Below are 26399 nucleotides of genomic sequence, written 5' to 3' on the forward strand. Positions count from 1 at the left end.
CGCTTCCACCTCCTCATTTTGATATGCGCCACAGATGTCACATTAACATGCGAGCACGTGTATCTCAGTGCAACCAGACAAAGCAGGAAACGTGCGCACGCACACATTAAACACGAGTGCGTCAGAGTGTTCGCGTACAGGAGTCATTTTCCAAAGTACGTCTTGTGAGAGATTGATGGCCAAGGCCTTCACCAAAGAAGAATTATCGCCGTGGCAAGTGTTCAGGCAGGAAGCGCTATTGTACGTCACCCAAGCTCACCCTGACCCGCAGGCATTGGCTCTTTGCAAGCTTGACTCATTGACTAATGCTGTACTCGTTCACACATACAACATGAGACATGGATGGAGAGGAGAGGCTGAATAAACACAAGCAAAAGATGCTCTGTGCTAACTGTGTTAAATCTCTGGGAGATGATGGCGCCATGTGAAAGCAACGTTTCCCGAAAAGCAGAAAAGTCTCCGCAACCTTAGGAATTGTTGGCCCCACTGCCGTATTCCACGCTTAAAGGTGTGTTTCTGTGTGTGTGAGTGTGGTGTTCATTTTATCTGTATTCCAATAAACCTTGATTTTGTTGACCCAGAATCAACTTGCTGGGATGAGCTGTACATTAGATCCTCCTTTGTAACCACTGCGCCGTCTTGTGTGCTTCCACACACAAATATACAAACTTGTATTGTGACAGGCCTGCCTTGCAGCACAGAGGGTTGAGTGTATTGTCAATGCCACTCCCAGCACCATGCACTAGTGCTCCTTATTTAGGTCCTATCGAGCCTGCAGGCTGAAAATCTGTCCCTTCTAAACCTCACCCTCCCCTAATTCTCTCTCTCTCTCTCTCTTTCCCTCTCTCACTTCCCCACCCTCTCCAGGCTGCCAGGCCTTAACTCCCTCCATTCCATCCCTCCGTTCCAGTGAGGGGAACGCATGTGGAGAGCCTTCACACACCTCAGCGGCTTTTCCCGGCGCTGAAATGTACCCAGTCTTCCCCCGACTGGCACTTACAAGGTGAAATGTGACACAAAAATGGGAAAAAGATTGCTTTTTACAAGTAAGAAATGTGCACTCTAGTACAGAGTGACAGTGAGTGAGCTGGCAGAGGTTCAGTGTCTCACTTAAGGTCAAGCTGACTGTTGCTCTAGTGATCGGAGGGCCATTCTGGCTATTGTAGTGCAGGCTCCGTTTAACTGAGGGCACCAGGGTAACTGGTATCTAGGGAGACGTGTCCTAAAAATAACTTAAAAGTCGCCTCATTTAACCGGAGACAGAAGAAGTAGTCAAATTCTTTACTTGGTAAAAGTTCATTTCAGCAATGCAAAAAGATGAGCTAGTCCCACATGGGGAAATTTACAGCATTACAACAGCAGAGGGGGTAGAAAAGTACCACACAAAAGTATTAATTAGGTAAGTACAAAAGTAGGAAATAAGTGGAGACAAAAAAATAATAAAAAATTTAAATTTTCCTATTGTTAAAACTGACATAGCACATATTATTGCATACTGGGAATGTGATATGGTTATTGCACATTGGACATTAAACTATATAGGATATGTCACTGAACAGTATTGTTACGGTAAAGATATTGCCCTTGAAAAAAGAGTTTTCATTGTGTGCGGTCTACTGGGAGTGGGCTTGGTTAAAGAGCCTGACAGCAGTAAAAATACACCAATACATACAGTAATGCCCCATCTTCTCAAGTAAAAGTACATAAGTATAAGTAGCAAACTGTTGTTTAAGTACAGGTTTTGTCCCTCTGATTCATATATTATTGCTGTATATATTGTATCATTGGATCATTAATACTTAAGAACCAGTGTGCAGTGTAAGCAGCATGTTAACCCCCCTTCACACATAAAGCGATTCATTTGTCATCAATTGCTTTGTAGCTCTAATGTTTCCTAGTGAAACAAGCAGAACATAAAAATATTGCTAGTGTATGGACGGAGTTAGCTGTTGTTGCCGTCACCGTTCTCGATTCGAAAAGAATATACCGCCCACGCCGCCACCATTCCATCTGGGTTTATGTGACGCTCTAATTCTGCTATCAGCCTGGTGAATTTCTTGGTAAGAACCAAAGCTGTGTCACATTGCACAACATCATTAGTAGATTGTAGATTCTTGTTACCGAGTCAGCTCATGTATGTTCACCCCTTTTCTGTTGTAGCTCTTGGAGGTGGAGATAGTATTTACTTTACAGAGTATACAGGGTTGTTGGAAAGATTAATGGGAGAAAAAAGTAGGAAACATATCTAATATACAAATCTGTTTTCAGTGTTTGGACATTTTCTCTAATCTTTGATGCTTGTGAGATATTTTAGCATTACTGAAGTGAAAGATGAGAGAATTTAAAGGGAAAAATCACTATTTGGATGAGTTGCTAACGACTGAGCCATCTTAAATTTGACTCCAACTACAGACTGCATTTGTAAGATGTCAGAAACCAAAAAGGCTGGAAATCGCCAGTTCAATATTAAACAGTGTGTTATATATTTAAAAGCTTTTTTTTTTTCTAGTGAGTAAAATCGTCATCTTGATATAACTAAAGTTGTCAGATAAATGTAATGGAGTGGAAGTATGAAATGGAGTAAAATAATAATAAGTATTTCGACCATTTTTACTGCTCATTTCTCAAAATATGCCACTATTTACATATTTATTTTCTACCCTTCAGTCATAAATGTTGGTATGTTTAAAGCAGAGTCTTACAGAAACTATACCCAGGAAATCCCTCACACTATTTCTGAGGTCACACTATTGCCATGGTGCACTGCATCTGAGGCACTTTGAAAACTGTCCGTTCAAAAGGCACAGTCAGACAACGCCCTGCATAACGGAGGTGAGGGTAAGTCGCTGTAAGGACTGGCATTCATAAATTAGGAAAGTAATAGCACACAGATACTATAATGCAAATCTGAAGGTGTCTTATGTTACCAAGGCCATGGCCAACTAAGAAAGAGCATTCAACGAGAAAAATCTTGTCTTGTTGTGAATGAAATAAATGAAAACCACGCAGGAAATCAAAGGGAAGAGAACCTATAAGAGTAGTCTGACATTTTGGAAAATTCTGTTATTGAGAGTTTTTAAGTTAGGCACAAGTAATACAGAGTAATCATGATGCCTTACCCTAGGTCAGCATAAAGACAGGAAGCAGTGGTGGAAACAGCTACCCCATTTTTACAATGTGGTTGCATTGTGGGTTGCCAAATACAGCCGATAGATAAACTGACAAGAAGAAAGAGCCTTTATTGAATGCTTAAATCATACATTCTTATTTCCCCCTGCTTCTTGTCTTTTAGCTAAAATACGCTAACCACATCCTGCATCCAGCTCTATAACTTAAAGAGGCAATCAGTCAATCTTGATTTGGCAACATCTGTAGTTACTAGTGGTAATGGTAACAGCAGATGTAGTCTGATACTACAGGTCACAGAATTCTTTAAGCAGAGGGGCGAAAGAAGGTGGGATATGCAGCTCTTCATCTAGCAGCTCACTGTGGCTCCTCCTTCTTGTTCCATTAGCCCCCCTGTGATATTTAAAACTGCACTGATGTCAGAAAATGACAATAATGACCACTGACCTGCATCCATATATCCATATATCTATTTATAGATATTACACTAGCTCAGTTTTCATTGAGTGTGTTCAGTGTTCACATACTGCAATACTTTCATCAGTAGGCCATAGGCTGATTTCCCATTATGTTCTCTCGTTTGGTGATGGATAGTCACTTAACAGAAATTAATCTGAATGAAAACCTTTAAACATGCGAAAATCTGTAATATGGTCCTTCTACACAGATTCCTTTAACGACTCCAGATTACCTATTAGTTTTCCATAGCCACTTGAACAAGGTTCGTTCTGCAGCAGTTCAGTCTCCCCCTGTTTAAAGTAACTGATACGTTCCACAACACAGAGGGCGCAAACTCCACTTAAACAGTTAATCGCCGCGCCATCTCTGCAAATGACTGCTCTCTTTAATTAACAGCAACCATATAGCAAACGGCAGCCTGCGCTTGCGGTCTCTGACTTTTGTCACCGAGTGGTGACATTGCTGCTCTTCCATTTCAAACAATTGGAATTTCCATCAAATTTTCTGTCTGCTTCCCAGGTGTCACCAGGGACTGTCAGTTTAATGAAGTGCTGCAGCAACAGACTGACTCATATGCATTTCTTAAGGAGTGGCTGTGACTCACAAAGCAGCTACTCCAGGAACACGCACAGTTACTATATATATATATGTGTATATATATATATATATATATATATATATACATGCACATATAGCTGAACTGATTTGTAAGCCAGCGTAACAACTATTTTCTTGGCTTTGCCGTGAGAGCAATGAATAAATTAATGGATGCATAAACAAATCTGGGGAAAAGTGACGGCTTTGGAAAACAAATCAAAGGTGATCATTTGAATGCGTAGTCAGCCAAAACATTCATTTTTGATGACTAGTTGAGATTAAAGGAAATATTCTGAGCTCCACAACCTAAAGTGCAGTGTGCATGAAAGGCCGATCAAATTCAACACACACACACACACACACACCTACACACACAAAAAGTCACGCGAGACTCAAAATGGAGAGCAAGAAGAAAAGATAAGATATGGAAAAAAAATAGGTGAGAATGAAATGAGGGGAGTGAGAAAGAAATTGGAGGAGGAGGCGCAAGAAAAATGGAAGGAAAATTACTTCTGACACAAGTGGGAGATGAGAGCAAAGGGAGGGCTGAATTATCAGACGTGCATCTTTGTATGCGTGCAGAAATGTGTGTGCGTGTGTGAGCAGGTTGGGAGTGTTTGTCAGTGAAAATATACACGTCCGCTCTGACTGTTGACTGGTGAAAGCTGCTTCAAGCTCAGTTCCCAGCTGCATTCCAAGCTCACTCTGATAAAGTTTGAAGTCTCACTTTTACAAAACGACTCTCTGCTGAAACGAAAGGAACTGTGGTCAAAGACACCACCAGCAGAATCTGAAGGAGGTCCCTATAAATCTTGAACACTCCTTCCTTCTTCTCAAGCTCTCTTGATGTCTCTTTTCTCAAGCGCCGTTTCCTTCGTTTCCCTTCTTCTTCTAATTTATTAACTTATTTTCAAAGCTCATAGACAGAGAAAAGAGAGAGGGAGAGAGAGAGAGAGGAGAACGCTTTTCCCCCTGTCCCGCTGGAGCATCAATATACAAGGCCCAGAGGTCCAAACAGGAGAAAGGCTGTGGAGAACAGCGCAACACCAATCCATAATGGATTTTCCTCTCTCTTTCATTCGTTTTCTACGGGGAGACGCAGTGGAGGTACCACTGGCACGAAATGAGAGGTTCAACGAGGGGAGGGGGCAGAGAAGGGGTGAGAGAGAGAAGGCGATATCGACAGGGAGGAACAGAGAGGCCGCCAAAGACTGTTGAATGCGCGTGAGAATATTTTTCACATGTGCCTCTGGAGAGCATTCCACTGCTTTGAAAGACCAAGCACATAGCACAAGGTGACAGGAATTAAAAGCATTTTTTGGTGGCGCTTCAGCTGATCAAATAGAGAAACTGATGCTAATTAAGTTAAAGTGCGGCACAGCCAACATGTCTGCCTAGATATGAAAAGCAAAAACTAACATCCAAAACATGGAAATGCATCGGTGAATAGCAGCTCAGTGGCTGTATATTATAACTGTAGTCAATTCAGAAGTTTAGCTCTTTAGACGGCACGCCCTAACAATGTTTATTTCTAAAATCTCGAACACTTGAAAACACGTTAACTTAGCGAGCATGAAACTCTGCAAACCAGACAGGCAGCCTTTCAGATGTTAGATGTTTTTTGTTTTTTTTTTCCTTCCAAGGCTGTTAAATTGACGGTTGTACGGGAGGATGAGACTGTTGATTCAGAAATTGTTTGGTTGAGCCTTCACACTCAAGTGAGCTTTATTCCGTTTTGTTAGTAGCTCTGAGGCATGAAATGTGCCCAGAAATCCTGCTGAATAACCTTGGGTCCTGTCATAGTGTCCGCAGTCAGGCTGGTATCGCTGAATGCTGCCTCTAAAGGCCGGTTTTCACCTCAACTGTTAAGACTTTTCCCACTTTTTCCAGTTACCATGCAGTCTTCCTTCGTTAATAACTTTGCATATAAGGGGCCATTTTAAATTCAACACAACTTGGGTTTTTATATCATGGTTTTGCCATCGCGGTAGCCCTAACACATTCATTTCCCCTTTTAATGGAGAAACCTAAACACTGAGTCCAGCCAATATCTCTCTTGTAATCCTTAATTACAAATGAGGGGCAAACTGATCTTATCTTTCTGGAACTGCAGTTTAAACGTTGACCTCTGACAGTGTAATATCCTGGAGCTGTCAAACTGTCGCAAAAGAAAGAACATACACGTACAAACACAAACTTTCTTTACCTTGTCCGCAGGTTCCCAGGGCTGGGTGGCCCGTCGTACACAGACAAGATGTCAAAGTCCTCCTCCAGGGCGAAGCCTTGAAACACCAGCTGTATCCGGTTGTGCTCCGCCGCCACAATGACCCATGTGCAGTTAGCGTAGTTAGGATAACCATAAGGATATCCAGGGCTCTCTATTGTCCCGTTGGGGTTTTGTAGTGTGTAACTGCAGTTCTGAGCTGTGAAGAGAAAAGAGAGGGAGAGAGAGAGAGAAAAAAAAGAAAAACGAGCAGTTATTAAAAGGCTGTAAGGCATGTTTGGACAGCTAGCAGAGTGTAGAAGTGTTGAACTCCTCTACAGCCAAGAATGGCAGCTACACAGATTCACACACACACACACACACACCAAATCCACACCCGCAGTCAAACAGTTTGCACCAAGTGCTGCAACATCCATTATCACCTACAGCGTGCAGCATAAGCCATTAATACAGCAGTGCTAAATGGCTCATGCTCTCCCAGCTTTCCCCACCTCCATCATCACACACTTGTTCCCTCACCGGCCCTTCTACCACATTAGTGATAGGTTCCCATGTTAATACACGACATAGCTGGAGAACAGAGGACGAGGGGACAGGATGGGACAAGAGGAGGCACACTTTAGTGCTTAGTTCATTTTGTTTTAGCAGCCTTTTATGCTGCCTTTAATCAGAGATTTTAATTGTGTTGCCGTCTATCAGTACCAGGGTGGATGTGTGAAGGGTGAGTCGTCTGCAAGTTTGCGACCCCGAGCTAAGTGACTTGTCTTCGACTGATCTGAGCACCGCCGCGGCCTTTAATCAATGTTGGGATTTAGTTGTAATTAATCACTAATGGGGACTGATGTGTGATTGCGCTAACTATACTTTGTGCAGCTCTTCGTGTTGTGAGCGTTTTCAGTGTTGATGAAAATGTGCCTATAAAGATATCATTTGGTGGTTAAACTAAATCACTCATTAGATGTCATTGCAGTGATGATGGCCGTCTCCTCCAAGCAAAACAGCTTGTGAAAGTTAGGTGAATATGAGCAGTCAGCTGTCTGCTTGCCACTAATGGTACATGTCCATAGGGCAGTTCTGGATGAGAGAGGTCGCGTCCTTTCACAGCACCGGACTCCTGATGGTCATGCTTTTAGGCGTTGTCAAAGCAGATGATTGACTCAGCAGTTGTCAATTTATCTTCCCTGACTACTCACCAGCCAAGGAAACAAACAAGCTATGCAGGTCTGGGCCGCATATTAAGATGGACAAATCATCCATAATGTCACCCAAAAAGGCAAGAAACTAATCACCCGTGACGGCACCCGCCTCTCACACTAACTATGCCCTATTAGAATTTGATTAGAATTCAAATGATGAGTTGTATAAAAATTCACAACCCATACAGCTGTCACAAGTGGAGACATTAGCAATAGAGAGCAAAACAATTAGTTTTGGACCAGGCTGTAAACAAGTTTATTTCGGCTGTAAAGTTGGACATGTTTTTGACGCTTCTGTGTTGGCTTTATCTTTCAGCCCTGAAGAGTGCTGCATGGTACCAACCGGTGATGTTGCTTCAACATGTTTTTATGAGTAGTTTTTGACTAAAATCAAAACTTCAGAGAGGGAGACGATGACCCATCGCTAGAACTGAACCTGGCCCACTGCAGTAAGGACTACAGCCTCAGTTTATGGGGCTTAACCAGGGGAGCTACCATGCTGCCTCGACTTGGTGGAAATTTGACAAAAATAATTTTTTTACACTTGTCACAGGTTTAACATTTGATACATTAATAAAAATTAAATGCAACAAAGTCTGATGAATCAAGACAAACGTGGTGTGCGACTACCACAGAGAGCTTGGGTCACGTTGTTCATGGGGAGAAAAATACTGACAGCCAGCTCTGTATGAAGCATGTGGGAAAAGAGCTCTCACTTAATTAAGATGAACATGTTTATTCATGCTGCAATCTAAAGTCAAGCATTTTAACAGTTGAGGAACAGAACCTTTACGCAGGCATCATTTTTCAACCCTAGAGGTTGCCTAACGACCATACGAACACTTCCAGGCCGCCCCTGATTGGATGCACGCCTGGACAAGTGGCTCCCCCATTTCAAACCGGAATTAAGCCAGGCATTTGCCAAATTTGTCATCGTTGCACTGGTTGCCACTGACTTCCACAAATCTAAACTAAATGCAAATGCGGAGTGGAAACCGTGACACCCTTGAAACATGACATGGTACTACCAGAATGAATTGCATAGTACAGTCATTAAATAGATAATGAATGGGCAGGAAATAATGGATCCTGTGGACATCTACCATGAGAGAGCAGTAATGTGGGCTTATTGTCTCATCAAAGGTGAATGTATGCTACTTACACAAATGATCTGTATTCCCCCTTAATGCCCACCAGCCAAAAACCTGCATCATAGGATTATTAAAACATAATTAGGAGGGTGTAACTGGAGAACACCTGTTATCTACACAACCTACATTATTGAACAACAACAATGCAACACTCACAGCAGATATGATATTTGCTTTGTTTATTTACATCCATAGATATGACTGGGCAAATGTCCGTGACAAATCAATGCATGGCAATGAGCTGTACTACGTGGGGGCATTAAAGCAGGGCATTAAAAAACAGGGATCTCAAGTAAAAACATTGCAGCTTCCAAACATGTGAAAGGATGCCTTGTTAAATCCCTCTGGTGGGATCTGTTTATTCCTCATTGAGCGCTTTCTTTCACTTCCACTCTCCGTGCACTCTCTGATGGGCAGGACGATCCCTAAACTCCAAAAAATCTGACCAAATTTTCACTCTGTAGCACGCCTCATGTCGGACAAACCAGCAGGGATTTAGAGGTACCGAGCATGAACACAACAGAACAAAAAAACAACACAAAAAAAGGAAATTAGGGCCATTTTTATGCCTCCAGGTCTTAAATAAATAAAAACTGTTTTTTTTTAAGAAAGTACAGGGAGGAAAAAGAAATGACAGAAAAATAAGCATGGTCATGGACAATCCCTGGTTTGTCTCACGAGTGCATGCTGCATTTGCTGTCAGGGCAATAAGCCTGGTGTTTAAGACTTCAGAGGTTAAACGCAGCATTGTGGTGTTGGTGAATAAATGAATAAACGCTTAGCTGACACCCCCACATGTAGAGACACATACAGAGAGACAAAAAACTATATTAGCCTTGTGTTCGAGGCAGAGCAGCAAAAGGTCAATCAGATTTTTATTTTTATTTTTATTTTTTTGGAAGGAGAGGGCGAAAAGTGGAGTTTCAGGAGTATAAGATCCGGACTGGATGGCTTCGGCAACAGCAGGGGGATAATAACATCTCCAGTCACAGTATATCCATCATGACATTGTTGACTCCTTGGGGCCTGACTCACCCAAAAAAAAAAAAAAATATATATATAAATAAAAAAAAAGAGAGAGAAAGGGTCTCTCAGCCGTGACTCTTGAGCGCTTCACATGCGCTTGACCTCTTCCGAAAGATGCCAGTGTGTGTGCGCTTGAAACCCAGCGACTTGAATACATTTAAGCTATAGGTGCGTTGTGTTGTACGCTGCCCGGGTCTGCGAGCGAATTCTTAGGATAAACCGCGCAAAATGGGATTAAACATTAGGTAAATGTGACCTATATACTGTATAGAGAGCTGGAAATAAGCTCTGCGGTCTTATGTCTCCTCTTTGTGTGCATTCTCAGTCCTCATCTTTAAGCACTAACAAGAGGAACAAAAATGATCAAAGCTATCACCGACTGATTTTTCATTAAAGCCTTTAAATAGGCGCGGCAAGTGAGCATCCACCCTCCCAATTACCATTGGGTCAATACTAATATCCAGGTAAACCCCTCATATCCACCTCTCCCCCTGATTTTCATATACGCAGCCTGGTCAATAATCTCCTCATCATCTCCTTCATTACGAGGCCTCTGTCAGACAAAATGCCAATCAATGGCTCGTACGGCAGCCTGATGGCGGCGCTTGATGGGGGTCACCGCGGACCGCGGACCCCTTGTGTATGTGCAATGAGTTAGCAGGACGAGTGAAATGGACTGTATTACTAAACAATACCAGGGAGGTTAAAGAGACCGAATTGTTATTAATCAGTTTCAGGCTCAAAATGAAATTCTGGACCCTTGAGACGCAGCCAGTTAAAGTGGGAACACCACAAAGCCGAAAAGGACACCAAAGAGGGAGGGTGTTTTGCGACCGAATAAAAGCTTCTCATACAGTCAGAGTGCAAGTGTTATTACGGGATGGAACGGGCTGTACATATTGATGTATGACGGGTGATCTACCAGGCAGGAACTCATTCGCTGTGTTTTATGGGTACAATTAGGAAAAGAGAAAAAAAAAATCACGATGAAGAATACGTCTACCGAGTCCGCAGGAGCTCGGCTGAATGATGTTTTGAAGTGTGAGTACCTGCGCCAAGTGACCGGCTCTTAAATCGATAATGATGCGCGCAATCTGGGATAAAAGACTAAGATGGAGCTTTTAGAGGTGATGCTTTTTCTTTTTTTTTTTTCTTTTCGGCTGAGCCAGCTTTATTCTTGCTGAAAAATAGACAGTTGGAATTCAATTTTACGAAAACAGACACATCAAAGTTCACCCGGAAATGCATTTCTAGGACCATTAAGGACCAATTTACAAAAAAAACATCAAATTAGATTTTCATATTAGTGAGTGATAACAGGGATGTTTCCCAGACGTTTGTGTGGTCATACTGAATCAGATCTTCGCACGGCCGCTCAGGAAACAGTTTATGCAAGTGAGGTTAACCAAGGTTCTCCGAGCCTACTCTCTCTGTTCTTTGAAAACCCTTTGATTAAGTAGATCCTGCACTTGGGGCTTGGTTGAATTATTTAAGCCTCGCCCAGGGTGCATTATGAAATTAGCTGCTGAGAGCTGGTGACCTACTCTGCGGTGTAAATCTGCAGGGAAGAGCCCATCCTGCAGTTGACCCCATCGACACACCATAAAGACCCCATAAACAGACTGCTGGCCGTGCTGTTTTAGCCTCGGCTAGACTACCGGCAAAGTGGAAGGTCGTGTTTTCTCAAGTTGTGTAAGTTCAGGTGCGCCATTATGAATATGGAAAAGTAGCACATATGCTGGTTCAGCAATTAGGAAAATTGTTTTAGTGCATTATTTTTTCCCCGAGCATGTCTTTGGGAACTGTTTGCGTTGGCTTGTTAACTGCGCTTGATGTTCAACAGATATGTTGTCCAGTGCTGAGCCCACTGTGCCACTGGCAGCGTCCGCCTGGCGCTAACCATCTCCGTTGTGCGCGCTGCCAAGTCAGTGTACAGGTGTGACCTTGCTGGGGCAGCACTCCAGGTCCTACCTGTGTGTTTGTGTGTGTCTGCTTTCGGTGTGTGTGTGTGTGTGTGTTTATGTGAGCGATTGCTTGCTTTGCCGGGGCCGTTGTTTAGTAGCGGGCACACACAGGGGTGCGCTGTGACACTTTGATGAATCGACGGTCGCTGTGCTGCTCTCGGGCAGGACGGCAACCCTTCAGTGCGGAGGAAGGAGACAGGAAGAGACCAGAGGAGAACGGGGGAAGGCGGGGACGAGGGTGACGAGTAGACAGTGTCTGAACATATGGAGGGGACAAACGAGGAGAGGGGAGTAAAAAATAGCAGCGGAGAAGGGAGAGAGGGACAAATGAAAGTGTGCCAGAAAGTACACGTCAGGTCAGCGAGAGGAAGAGCAACAGCCAATGGGGGTGAGTGAGTTGATAAGAGAAAGAAAACTATACAGTGGGAGAGATTTTTTTTTATTTTTTATCTATTTTGCTGAGGTCACAAACATCCAGCGTGACATTCACAGCAAGACAGAGCTTAATCTGCTCCGTTAGCGAAACCTAGAGGTCTATTTAGAGGGAGGCTTCAGCAGTGAGTGTGTTTGTTTATGTGAGTAAAGCGAGACAAGGGTGCACACATGTCTGTATGTGGCGGTATCATTTGTCTGCACACGTATGAGTGTAATCCCTATACCAGGCTGGGTGTAGTGTCAGATATCTGCATGTAACTCCTCCGCTGGGATACAATAACACGGCGACTGCGGACGGCAGGGAGATTTCATCATGGCAAACATAATCCCAGCATCACATTCTCATAATACCGGAAAGACACAAACAATACTAGCAATACCGAACCGCAAATCTTCTCTCTGGACTCTTGCTTTTTTTATTTTTTGTCTCCGTTTCTTTATCCCTACTCATCTCGTGTCTCGTCTCCTCATCTGCGATTCAAGTTTGCCTTTGGACAAAAGACAAAGACACAGAGACCATCCTGTTCCTTCGGTCAGTCAATAACAGAAGTGCCTGTCGTCTTCTGATATGCAAGACGAATAGAGTGGCCCCTTGTATTTCAGGGCAGGAATAAAAAAATCTATTTTTTGATTAGATCTATCGATTGCTTTGTCAATTAAATGATTAAAATTTTAGCGTAAGTTCTATGAATGAAGACAGTATTTCAAATTTTAATAGTAACCTACACACACAAGATAAGATTTTAGTTTACATTGTGAACCTAATCAGGAAAGATGTTCTTTACTGTTAATATGCTATTTATTAGACTGGCTCGTGTTGAATAGGATTTATACTCATTTGCCACTTTTATAGGTACACTAGTGAAAACTAAATAACAGTCCTGCACTAAATCTCATCTTCATGAAGGTTATGCTATTCAGCATTTGCTTCAAATAACTGAGAGCCGTTGATTCAATTGTGTTTCCATCTGGGAGGCTGGGGTGTGTCGCACTATCGAATTGCATTGTACCGACACACGTTTCTATTATTTCAGTCAGTGGGCTAGGCTAAATGACAGAAACACTTTGGTGTTTAATTCAGTCGAGTTTCACATCACCACTAACTACATCCTCCACAATGGTCATAGAGTTAAATCACCACCTTTCTTACAGTGTTTCGACATAAACCGAACATTAGAGCGGTCATGAAGGGGGGGTTTAGTGCAGGACTGTTATTAGAATGCATTCGTTTTCATTAGTGTACCTAATGGACTGGCATTTCAGTGGCTTGTGCTGATTGTAAATTGTAAATGGAAACAGTTCTGCATCTGTATTATTTATCTGCAAAAGTGGCTTAAAGCTACAACCTTAAAGTGTTGCCATAACAGCTAGTACCAGACTAAAGTGATTTTTATGATTGTGCATGTCAACATCACGACATCTCCTGGTTTCGAAAAACCGATTATGCTATAACTATATGCTGTTTCATTTATGCATTGCATTCTGGTTTCTGACCACAGCTGACCATCTGTGCAGGCACTGTTGAAGCCACATGACGTAAGAGAAACACAAACAGTGGTGGCAATGAAAACGTCTCACTCCTGAGTCACGCTTGGTCAACGTCTCCTGGGCACTGCGGAAGACAGTCTTCATGCATCGGGTGTTCAACTTTCCATCAAATCAAGATACGCTGCTAAGCTAATGGTGGCACACATGCGCAGTTTATATCCTTGGCATTTGTTCACATTGCTGCTCTGTGCTGCAAATATCACAAATGTGTTCCATGTAAACACCATATCCTTAATATGATCAAAACTGGGACACTGGTGTGTATGTAAACACAATCATGGCTATGGTGTCTGTGTCATTAAATATAAACCTGCAGCTTGGAAGCACTAAAGAAACTGAATTCAATTGATTAATGAGATCAATTCAAGTCTTTGCTGAAGCCATAATAATTATAGTATATTAAGGGCACATCAGTCACAAGAACTATGCGCTAAACAATTAAATGAAGACAAGACCCTTAGAGTGTCTATTTTACAACTCCCCCATCTCAAAGCTACGGATTTCAGCTCTTTTCTCAAGAGAAGCCATAAACAATTCATGCGGCCCATAAGGGGCAATATCTATAGAAAAATATGCATCCCACTGGAACTAATATGGAATAATTTCCAACTAAATAAGTGGGATCCTGTGGGTTTATTAGGGAACAAAATATACTCTCCCACATATAACCTACCCCATGAGTACACTTTCAATCGCCAAATGTTTGGTGTGTGTGTGCGTGGCAGTAAGTGCCTCCCTGGTGGCAAGATAAACCCTTCCGCCCCATAGATCCTCACATCACCGCCATTTGTCTCCTGACGTGTCAGCGCATATGCGCGCCTTGAACGCATCACATTCGAATTAACCTCAGGATGGCCGCCATTAAAATGGAAATGGGCGGGCTTAGCAGTCCCGCTCGCCTCCATACATTAGGCTAATGCCCGGACCGGGGCGACACCGCCTGCCATTACAGACAAGCCAAATGTGGTGGAATGCGCTAGTGATAGGCCTTGTCCCCTTGAGCCCCAGCTACTACAGGTTGTTTCCACTAGAACCAAGGGTACACGGTGTTTACTTAAAAGGGAAGAAAAACAGAGTTTCCACTCCCACAATGTTGCAAAATCGAAGCTTGGAATGGCCTCCTGCTGCACGAATGTGTCGAGGAAAATAAAGCAGTGTTTTTTCTAAACACCCACAGAGTGGACACGTTAATGCAGTTCTTAACATACTCTCTGAAATGTAAATGATGAAAAACATGTCTATTCCATGCTGGCAACACCACTGCTAATGATGCAGTGCTGTCCCAGTTGTAAGAGCCACATCTCAGGCTGTGGCGTTTCTTTCAAGGATCTGCTGACGCCTGTGGCAACACGCAGTTGGTGCGTGCACATGCGCAAAAAAAAAGCACAAAAAGCGCATTGTCACAGCAACATAGCCGGAGGGCCAAATGTGTGGGGTAAGAAAATAAACAACGCCCACGTGTAACGATTAATCCAAAGATAAGCGAATCGAAGGGAGAGACAGCGGCTCGGTGCTGAAACACAGAAGAGGCGTGCATGCAGAAATGCACATTTCCACGAATGCACGGACACATTCCTGCCTGTTATCAGGGCCGGCAAAAGAAGCACAAGGGAGCATGTGTTCTCTCAGACAGAGAGGAAGAGAAGGGGGAAGCCAGGCAGTTCCTTCCAGCTGGGTCATATTTAACCAGCAGTATCATCATGCCAGCCAAAAGGACCAGCAGAACTGCCTTCAACTACGTTTCACCCAGTTCAAACATTGATTCAACAGAGATGTTCCTGTTTATATTTCAGTCGTCCTTGTTTCATTTTCCTTATTCCCTTTTTAATCAACACATTTAACTAGCCTTGTGGTAAGTTGGCATTTTGTTGAACAACAGACATCCTCAGCAACCCACGCATCAAGGTTTTCACATTAATCAATAGCGTATTCAGAGTCAAAGACACGATACAGTTATCATCGTTCCCTTTCAGGAAGACCCCTGTTCAGTCGGGGAGTTTATTCAGCATGAGTACAAATGGGCCTCCCACGCACGACACACTGAAGCTGACGGCTAGAGAGACGCACATGTGTGCTTGCAGGTGTGTGTTGTTTTATATCTGTTTCCGTGCGCACTCAGGTTTCCACTGATGAGTAGAAGACGAACAAAGAGAAAAAAGTTCAAACAGCCTCACTGCTGCTGTCTCGGAGGCTGTATGTTGTTCCCATGACAACAGCATAACAGGACAATGCACGTGAAGGCGAATCCCTTTGCTCAAGCGTTTCTCAGTACTTGAGCTCGCCGCACGTGTGACTTTAACACTTGGCCGCGCAGGTATGCACATAAAGCATGTCCCCTTAAACACACACCCACACACCCACACAAACCTCCGATATAATTTCACTTTTCCTTTCCTTTGATATTTCGAAAAAAGCACAGTTATGTGTGACGCTAATGTGTGAAACAGTGAAAGTCAATTATCGTCTCATTTTCATTCCCCTCACATCTAAAAGCCCAGCTGTTTGAGTTTCATTACACCCGAATCTCACTTACATTCTCCTGCGTATTTGCATCTAAATTGTAGCAGAAATCAGGGAAAAACACAATTTCAGGACCGATCAATAGGATCAACAGGTGGTGGCGTAATGCAGTTAGTGTTAAATCCATGAGTGGATTCTTATGGACAAGTTAATCTGTCTGTGTGTGTGTATGTGTGTGTGAATGAGCGGGCATTGTTGCACATCTCCTTGAGTGATCCTCCTTGAGTTGTGTATATTAAACAGGGGAGGAAGCGCCGAAACCCATAGGTCTGGTCTTCAACTTGCTGTGGCACACTTTTATTTCAGATACACGGTCGTAGTTAGTGTGGCTGCATGCAGCCCCCTCACATTACTGTATTTTATACTAAAAGTAATAATAATAATTGTTACAGCTACTTACAGGCTGACATACAGATGGCATTCTGCACGGTTGACCATTGGATATGGATCCTTTGTATTTGCAATCTCTAAGTAAGATACAGATGCAATGTTCTGATTTGTTTTTAAGGAAATTATTGAGAATTATTGTGAGAAAGAAAAGCATCAAGTCTGTTATGATTAGTGAAGATAAACTGCACTCACTTGCCAGTTCATTAGGTACACGAGTGAAAACAAAAGCAATCTAACACAACAGTCCTGCACTAAATCCTCCTTCATGACTGTTATCATGTTCCGTTTGTGCTGAAACAGCGTCAAAGGCAAATTTTGCATTATGTAGTGCAAAGACTCTGAAGGAAACTATGTTTGAACACTGAATAGCATGCTGTTGATCTTGTATTTTACTAGAAAAACTAAGGTAACTCTCCAAACAGTGTGGACTTTGGAGGGGATTTGAAGATTCTTTGTTCATATGCACTCACTAACCAAAACATAAAAGGTACACCAGTGAAAACAAATGCATTCTAATATAAGACTCCTGCACTAAATCCCTCTCATGACACTTATAATGTTCAGTTTATGTTGAGAAATGCTGTAAGTCAGCTGGATGATGAGCATTTTGGAGGATGTTGTTAGTGGTGCTATTAAACTGGATTGAATTAAACACTTAAGTGTTTCTGTTATTTAGCCTGGCCCACAGACTAATATGGAGTTGTCAAAATAATACAAACATGTCGGTGCAACACAATACAGTTCAGTAGTACGACAGACCACAGCCTTCAAAAATAAAAATAAAACAGTTGAGTCAACAGCTCTCTCAGCTATTTGAAACAAATGCTGAATATCATAACCTGCATGTGAATGAGATTTACTCCAGGATTGTTACCTTATGAAATGGCTGATAATATTACATTATTTTGTGTCACATACCTATTTCAGGCACAAGATTGTATGTAATTGCGCACAATGTATTTTCTCTCTTTGTTCCATCCATAAGATTAGTGGGCTTTAATAAACAGCCTGAACATAAAATAAAATAAGACAGTTCTTATAGGATGTCAAGATTTCCCTTTTCTGGCCCTCTCCTGGAGTACGTCAGGAGATACTTTCCACCCACTTGTGCTCATTAGGAATTTATTTCCTCTGACGCAGCAAAACACGCAACATGAGCCAGCAGACAACTACTGCAACATTAGGTTAAACTGGGCATCAGACACTCTGAGGCTGATTAACTCCAGCAGACACACTTCAGACACACAGATTGAAACTTGCTAGCCTAGAAAAACCCCAGCGACGAACAACCTTACTGTGAGGTTGCCAGGAAACCAGCAGGCACTGCAAGAAGTTAAAGCTCCTGACTAAGAAATACTACATCATAGCTGTGCATGAATTCAGGAGCAGCATTTCCAGACTTGCATTTGCAGACTGATTGCGTCATAGCAGCATCTCACAAGCTCCTTCAAATGTAGCTTTCTTTTTCTCATGTCACAAAGGACCACCCATTAGATCCTGGGAGAAAAAAGCAGCAAACCTATCTAGAGATCCGAATGGCTCAGCTCAGTCGTCTTGGCCTACAACGGCATATAGACTTTGCACACTGCATTCACAGCTTATATGCCCCTAAAAAGCAACTTCACATTGTCACACTTCTGCTTTTGTGTGGATTAAACAAGGCAGATACACCGATCAGGCATAACATTATGACCTAAGATTATGTAGGTCTCCCTTGTCTCTCCAAAACAGTTCTGACTCATCAGAGAATGGACATTGGTCTTCTGAGGGTGTCCTGTGGTGTCTGGTGACAGAATGCTGTTAGTGGGGGCCTTTGGGTCCTATGAGTTGAGGGGAGGGGCCTCTGTGGATCAGGCTTGTTCCAGTGCATCCCACAGAGAGTTTGGAGGCCAGGTCAACACCTTGTGCTGTTTTTATGTTTTTTTGAGTTGTTCCTAAATCATTTTTGTGTGTGCCTGCATCCTGCTGGGGATGGCTGCAGCCATCAAGGAGTGTCATTGCTACTGAGTGGGGGTGCCTGGTCTGGTCTAGGTGGGTGGTACATGTCTAAGTAACATCCTCACATATCCAAGGTCCAAAAGTTTCCCAGCACATTGAATTGTTACAAGATTGCCAATGTTGTTTGCTTCTCCTGTCAGTGGTTTTAATGTTATGCCTGATCGGTGCATAATGTGCCAGTTAGTGACCCTTTACTGCACATGTTGCTTTGTTGCCTTTATATCTAGTGCTCATGCTAAGCTGTGCTAGTCAGCTGCATGCATATGAACAAGGTTCCAGAGAGTTGAACTGTAGCCTTAAATAGATTAAAACACAATAGCCATGTCTTTCTATTCAAATATAACACCTACTTTTAAGAAAATGTTAATGATTTGACTTCAAAACATTGTCTTTAGTTTGGACCATTACAGTTCCAGGCCATAATGTACCATATGCTTAGGCTACAAAGAAACAGCTAATTCTTAAGCATCCAATGCATAACTGAACACAGCCTTTTAGATCTATACTTTTAATGGCATTTCCTAAGTTTGCACTGTAATGGGTTTGAAAAATCCTTCATTAGTACTGACTACAATATAGGAATGCCAGTAAACTTCAACCCAATCCCTGTCCTGAACCCGGAAAAAAAAGAAAGAAAAAAGAACGAAGGCCACTGACAGATTGCCTATACGTTGAATAGAGTGTGTTGGGAAGAAAAAGACAAGGACAAGGACAAGATGCCTCCTGCGCAGGATCTAATCTCCAATCTCTGGGATCACTGATGTCTGATAAGAACAGTGTAAATCAGGAAGCTAAAGAAATCCCTGCCTGAGCTCCGTGTCTGTACAAGACAGACAGGGCGTCTATGTCCGTCTTTTACCTTGTGGGGATTTACAGTAGCTGTAGCTAGTTCCTGGGTTTCTGATAATGGAAATCTGAATCAAGATGGAGTCTTCTCTGTCAGAGCTTTGCTCCCTTATACATATAGTGGAGGTGTGAGCTCTGTTTTCTCATTTCTTTATTCATATAAATGTTTTACTGTTATCCAGGGAAGATTGACTTTGATCAGACTTTTCTTTTATTTCTGACATTCCCTGCGTCACAGCAGTTGTTATGGCTGCACATTCACATATGGGGTCCCAGCCAAACTCATTTCTACTGGAAACACATTGGTAGACAAAAGCTCAGTGAAAACCAGCTTCCACTCAAGAATCATTAACATATTCTCGAGCAAGGCACTTTGCCACAAACCCTCCCACTGAGCGTCCAGTGTCTTTAATGGAGCTCAGCTGCTTAGCCGCAAATGATGGAACCCATGTAGTTTAGAAAGGCTCGCAGGAGTGAGTTGCAAGCCTGTGAATGTAAAGCATAAGCACTGCCAGAAGAGAGAAACACTGCTCCATTTATATTCCCCGGATAAATAAAACAGCCAAAATATACACTTATGAACTTAATGCCGTGCTCAGGGACGTGCTGAGAGTCGTATTAGAAGGAAACAAGAGTATTTATCCGGCAAGACTTTCTATTGCTTGTGTTAGACTTGAAGTATTGACTTTACAACTCGAGCCACCAGATGTAGAAATGCCTTGTGTCACATTTAATGAAAGCAAACCCTTTAACTGTGGCAATGCCGTCAAACTTAAATACCACTCTCAAGTGTTTTCCAGAGGATTTTCGTTTTCATATAATTATATGAATCTGATCTTCCTCATTTTCTCACTGGGCCGCTTTAATTGTGCAATTCTTCAAATGTGCATTTGGCTGTAAGTTCACAACATCCAAAAGTGTGGTTTGTGTTGAGCATATGGCTACTTAAATGTGTTTAGTTTTTTTTTTTTTTGTAGTCAGTTTGAAAGTGTGCACGCGTTAGTGTGTGTTTGCGTGTGAGTCACTGTGTGGCTGTGATCGCTGTGACGAAGCACAGTGACAGAGCTCTGGCCATCTGGAGACAGATGACTGTGTGAATCACCAGAGGGGAGGATGAAGGGACAGAGAGAGAGATAGAGGGGAGGTGGAGGGACGGAGGGAGGATGGAAGGAGAAGGTGCAATGGGGAAGACGGAGAGAGGAGCGGCTTGACACATCAGCAGGTGGGTGGGGACAGGACGGGACTCGGGGGGACGGAGGGTTCGCGTCGTCTGAAAGCGGAGAGTGCACTCGCATGTCCACACACGCAGACACACACAGACACACACACAGTCTCTCTGTGTGCTAGCTAATGACCTGCTTGTCAACGCTTTAGTCTAATCATCCTAGAGTGAATGGAGGAGGCAACTCACAAACCCAACCAACCGCACACATACACGTGCCCGCTAGCTTACTTACAAGCTGTTAGGTTGTTGAAATAGGAGTCCGCTTGATGCCTGATAAGCGAATGAGCCCTCCAAATAGATCATTTACTTAAAAAAAAGGGGAAATTGGCCAGCGCTAAAAAGGCCTGGAAACATAGGGCCGAGATTATCTCTCAGCTGGTGTGAGCTTATCACCCGTCTACTCCAACAGCCTTCACCTCTCTCAGCTTCGCATTTCCCCTCTCAGTCAGTTGTTTCCATCCTGCCCCCCGCCCCCCCCCCAACATGACACCTCTTTCAGATCTCCATCTTCATCTTGAGCACCGCTCGCTCTCTCTACCTCTTCCCAGCTCCTTCTCTTCCGCTCAGGGAGGGAAAGCAACGCCACGGCCATGCGCGTCTCGTTTGCATTCCGCACATCTATTGGGAGTAAATAGTTCATGTCATCTGTTTCTCAGAACCTGTTCCCTCCTTTATTGCTCGACGGTGAGCGGGGAGAGCAGATGGGATATAGGGAGAAAAAGAATGTGCAGATAGAGGAGGATTCAGATATCAGTATATAGAATATGTTGGTCATGAGCAAATGCACAGGACTCTGTTGGTGTTTGCTAAGCTGAAAGGACTTGTACAAAGCCAACACAGAATGTTTCGCACATGTGGTCAAGTGTTTTCATAAGCTTAGGACACCATCTCTTGAATAGCTTTCACATATCTGTCAAATAAGCACCTTAGTCAATTCATAATGGTGTTTTACAGCAGGGACATGTAGTAGAGAGAGGATTCTGATCACTATGATTATTATTTCCTGGTTGGTGAAATGACAAAAACTGGCTGCCTATACTGAGAATAGAGATCTTCGGCTTATACATTTTGCCCAAGCAACACACCAAAATCCAGAAATATATAAATCAAACCAACCCTCACGCTCTTTTATCTGAAAATCAGATTTATTTTGGTAGAAAAAATGTATTAAAATGACGACTGGAATGCACAAATCCAGTAGTAAACTAACTGCAGAACCTGTATGATGTGATCTTCTCTAATTGGGGTATAAAGTCTGGGTTTAACTAAGAGTTTGAAGCCCTGAAAACATTAGGAGCAACTCCAGCTTAGGAAGCCAGGGAGCCATCCAAGCTGCTGCGGCCGTTGGCTGGGGAGCTGTCCGTGGTGCTGAAGGCCTTCAGCACCAGTGGTAATACCACAATATCACCCTGCGTCCAGTTCTGGAAATCCCACTGGGTCAATAGAGGGAAAAGACAACTTTGAAGCAACAACCCCTTGAACAAAACAGCAATTCCAACGATTAGATTTCACTTTTGTGTCATATTTTATGCAAAAATACAGTAAAACAAACACTAAAACAACTGCCCACTTTCCAAACTGTTGCAACAAAGGTTAGAGGCCTGCAGCCTTATCGTGGGAGGTCTTTAAAGCGGCCTTTTTTTGTGTGTGTTATGGAACTTGCAAATTACTTCCCGTCACGACTTCTTTCTGACTTTCTCCTCGTCATTTTCTTTAGGAGCCTCATGACAGCTCGAATACAAGCACATGTCACAAAGCAGAACGAGATAAAAGGGAAAGGGGGCATCAAGCCCTCCAGTCCTGAAAAACATTACCACAAGTTGCATCATGAGCACAACGCCGAGCTTCACATAAAGAAGAGCGTGGCTGAGAGGAGAGCACGAACGAATCGTGATCTCGCGCGTAAAAACGGACACGCCGAGCGGCTACCTCATGCGCCAGCTGACGAACGAGTCAGAGAGCCGGGGAGCCGCACCGGATAGGCGACGCAGCGTTGTCCATAATCAGCCTGCTCTGCCCTTCCCTTCTCTTCCCTCTCCGGCCTCAGCATTCTCTCCCCTGTGCGTTTAAATGAATGGAGGTTGATTACCGCTTATTGAGCGACGAGTCCGCCGGGACAGCTGCTTTTGATCCCGCGGAGACAGCGCTCCGCTCTCTTCAATATGTCTTTGTCAGGAACCCTTCGCGCATCTCTATGGCCCCTGGGAGCCATATTAAGATTACAGGAGAGGCTGGAAATTGTTACATGATAAATGAAGACCACAGAAAAGCACCATTGCACATCTAAGACGCGTATATCACACATTCTTTTGAGTACACCCTGCAGCAGACCTTTGATTTTGGACATGTACATCATCCATGTATTAGCCACTACGTTGGTTAAGTGTTGCTTTGATTTGATAAAGTATGTGCACAGGGAATAGCCACGAACCCCCGGTCTCCTCTTCCCTCTCCGCACCGCCTCTCAGCATATAGCGTGAGGCTCTGGTGCCGCTCAATGGGAGGATGGGGCAACTGCTGGTGGCTGCAGCACCGAGGGACGCGCCACGCCACCTCAGCGTGTGATATTCAAACATATTTACTGACATCGTTTAAAGTAAATGCTGTTACAAGTGGGGCAGACGGATAGTCCGGTCTTCACTGCTCTTCGTAAATATCTGCAATAAGTCAGAGTCGCTTTATTGGCTCCAAAAGTAGAGTCAAACGGCGAGAGAGTGGGCAATAAAGAGCTCCCTGGACGCAAATAAAACAAGCAGTCTCCTACGAATATAGCCCCAATGAGATTTACTCCACAGAAAAGGTCGGGGGAGATTTGTCAGTATCATTAGGACTGAGCTGAGCGTGTGATAAACCCACGCATCGCCGGCCCAGAAACCCATTTGGGTGCCTGATGACACAAGTTTGATCAAAAGTGGGCGAGAGCGTGGGAGATGTTGGTGGGAGACAGGAGGGTGGGTGACGCTCAAGCTCAAAGCGCGCTCGTGCAGTTAGTTATAGGAGACGGCGTGGCCCTGTACTGGGTGACGCCACAAAAAAAAAAAAAAAAAAAGCCCACTCTTTCGTGGAGCATGAGCCGCCCAAACCAAAGGTATGAGTGGGCGAACGCGGAGCCATGACTCACTGTCAAATTCAGATTGTGGCCGTGGCAGTATTCTTGGCTTTTGCTAAAAATAGTGCCGGTTCTGTGTTGCGGAGCCAAGACAGTGATAAAACGGTCGGCTTTCTTTGCCAAAGGACCTGCTCGGGACGGCAAAAAAAAATAAATAAAAAAAAATAAAAAAGAAGAAGAAAAAAAATATCACTGCGGCTCGTCCTCGTAAAAGCACGAGCTCTAAATAACGCCACAAGCTGTTTCTTCCTATTTAACGTAAAACCAGATAAGTCTCACATTTCAGGAAGGCATTACGCTCCAGAGACAGCAACGCCATAGTGAGACAGTGATGATAATCTGTTGAATGCGCGGCTCAAGTTGCAAGATTTCCATTTGCAATTAATCAAGGGGCAGAAAACACAGAGTCAGTTAATTAGGCCTGCCCCCGCCACGCGCACGGACGCACGCACACACTCACACAGAGACAGAAAATAGAGGAAGACAGAGAAAGAGGGAAGGAGAGAAACTGCACATGAATGTTTCTTTGGCAAGTTGAGAATGTTGGGAAGACGAGAATGTACGGTCTAAAAGAAGATCACACACACGCACGCACGCTTTTGGACCCTGAGCAGCATAATGAGCAGCATAATAACCAGCATAACCCCGCTTGACCACCTAAACTGGTTTCCTCGCGCTGCACAAATGTTGTGTCTTTACCCGAGAAACCTCTCTTTGCGTGAAGCAATACACAGAAATGTGGCGATCATTACGTCCACTTAGGCTCATTTAATCCACCCCTGTGACATTCCATCAATGTATCGCATGAATTGAGGAGAGGCAGGAGCTCAGTTGCAGTTCCTGAGGATCCAAAATAGCCACCGACCAGCCACCTATTAATAACTTTGAGTGGTAGAAACAGCGACATCGCAGCGAGGTTGAGCCCAAATGCGCCTTTATGGGATGAGTGTGTGCGTGATGCTGATGCTGATTTGCATTCAGTCAGGGGCTCGGGGAGGGTGGGCGGTGGAGTGGGGGCAACCCTGCTGCATTTTGCATGTCTTCAGCTGTAAAGAAGGGGACTTACCCTTTACCGAGGCGGCCAGCAGCCCCATGTACAAGAGCAGCACCCGGCTCCAGTGGTGCGCTTGCACTCCCGCCTTCATTAGAGCAAAAATCCGTATTCCGTCCCCTTTCCTGCATGCGCATTCCGGTCTCCTCACAAGTCCAGTTGCTCCGTCCCGATTTGAAGCGGCGGTCATGGCAGGGCTTTTTATTTATTTATTTATTTTATTTTCTCTCTGGTCCGGCCGAGGCGCGATGAGTTCTCAGATGGTCAGAAAAGGGAGATTCACTCGGTGTCGGCGCTGAGAAAAATCCCAATGCATGGAGGAGGCTCGGATCTCGCAGCTGGACTGAACCATGTCATGCGGGGACCGAGGGGTTCAGAGTCTCTGTCTGTGAAGACAGATTTCACACCTAAAGGGGGGAGAAAGAAGAGGGGAAACAAGCCAAAGGGGGGAGGACGTGATTCAAGTGGTCAGTGATCTACCCCAGACGAGTAGAAGAAAAAAAGAAATCACGAAAATCCCTCATCCGCTCCGCGTAGGTGAATGATATTACCGGACACCAGCCCCCAAAACAGGAGATTCCCGTTTCAGTTTCTCCCGCAGCACTTATTTGTCCTTCTGTCTAATTGATCTCCAACAAGCATAACAGCATTCGCGGTGTTCGATAATCCACGTTTCAGCCGAGATTCGAACGAACGAGCGGCGCGTGGAATAAGGTATCCGGATCCAGAAAAAAAACAAACCCGCCTCGTCTGAGAAGTTCTCAGTCAACGTTGGAGAGTAGTCGGTGATCTTGTTGTACGGAGAGAGATGTGCAGTATGTATTCCCAGTATCGCAGCGCTTGGCCACAGCGTCGTCTCGGGTCTGCGCGACGCCAAGATTCAGACTGCAGACCTGCTCCTTCTCTGCGCGCCTCTCTCTCTCTCTCTCTCTCTCTCTCTCTCTCTCTCTCTCGCTCTCTCTCTCTCTCTCTTTCTCATCCCCTCCCTCCCACTCTCAGTATCCTCTCAAGTCATATCATATACCCACATTTTCCAAAGCATGTTGGGGAATATCAGTGCACAAGATATTTAGGATAAACCCTTTTTGTGCGTATTTGTGCCATAAGGTCACTGCGAACTTTTATTTCTCTTGGAAATCTTAACCACTAACCACTACCTGTAATAATAACAATAATAATAATAATAATAACAATAATAACAATTATAACAATAATAATAAGATGGAGCATTAAATCCACCTTGTTGCAATTTGTTACGGTAAGATTTAGGGGCCCACAACGAGGCCGTTGTCTCCATCCATTAAGACAAATCATTGGATTGCCCCACAGTTTAACATAGATGTCCACTTCCTGCTCACTAAACGTGAAATTGATGCCTAACAGACTGGAACGCTGGCCACTAAAATTGAATGTCATTTCCACTTTTGCATACGACCGGTATAATTAGTTTTCCGCAATGCGCCGCGCGCGGAAACAGTTGGGATAATGAAAACGGCGCGTCGGCCTTCAACCCCTCATATATGATGGGGGTCAT

At 43.8% G+C, this 26399-nt stretch overlaps 1 protein-coding gene across 1 annotated transcript in view; it reads right to left on the reverse strand.

Annotated features, from left to right (window-relative positions):
• Positions 1-25055, reverse strand: part of csmd2 (CUB and Sushi multiple domains 2) — a gene marked incomplete at its 5' end in the record, with an annotated part of 258538 nt that extends 233483 nt beyond the window's left edge. Inside the window, 2 exons of the mRNA XM_084562774.1 lie at positions 6389-6605; positions 24881-25055. Coding sequence (XP_084418900.1) covers positions 6389-6605; positions 24881-25055 — 392 coding nt within the window. The remainder of the gene's footprint in view (positions 1-6388; positions 6606-24880) is intronic.
• Positions 25056-26399: the final 1344 nt, after the last annotated feature.

The sequence above is a fragment of the Chelon labrosus genome (assembly GCF_963514085.1).
Source record: "Chelon labrosus genome assembly, chromosome: 16".
Taxonomy (NCBI): domain Eukaryota; kingdom Metazoa; phylum Chordata; class Actinopteri; order Mugiliformes; family Mugilidae; genus Chelon; species Chelon labrosus.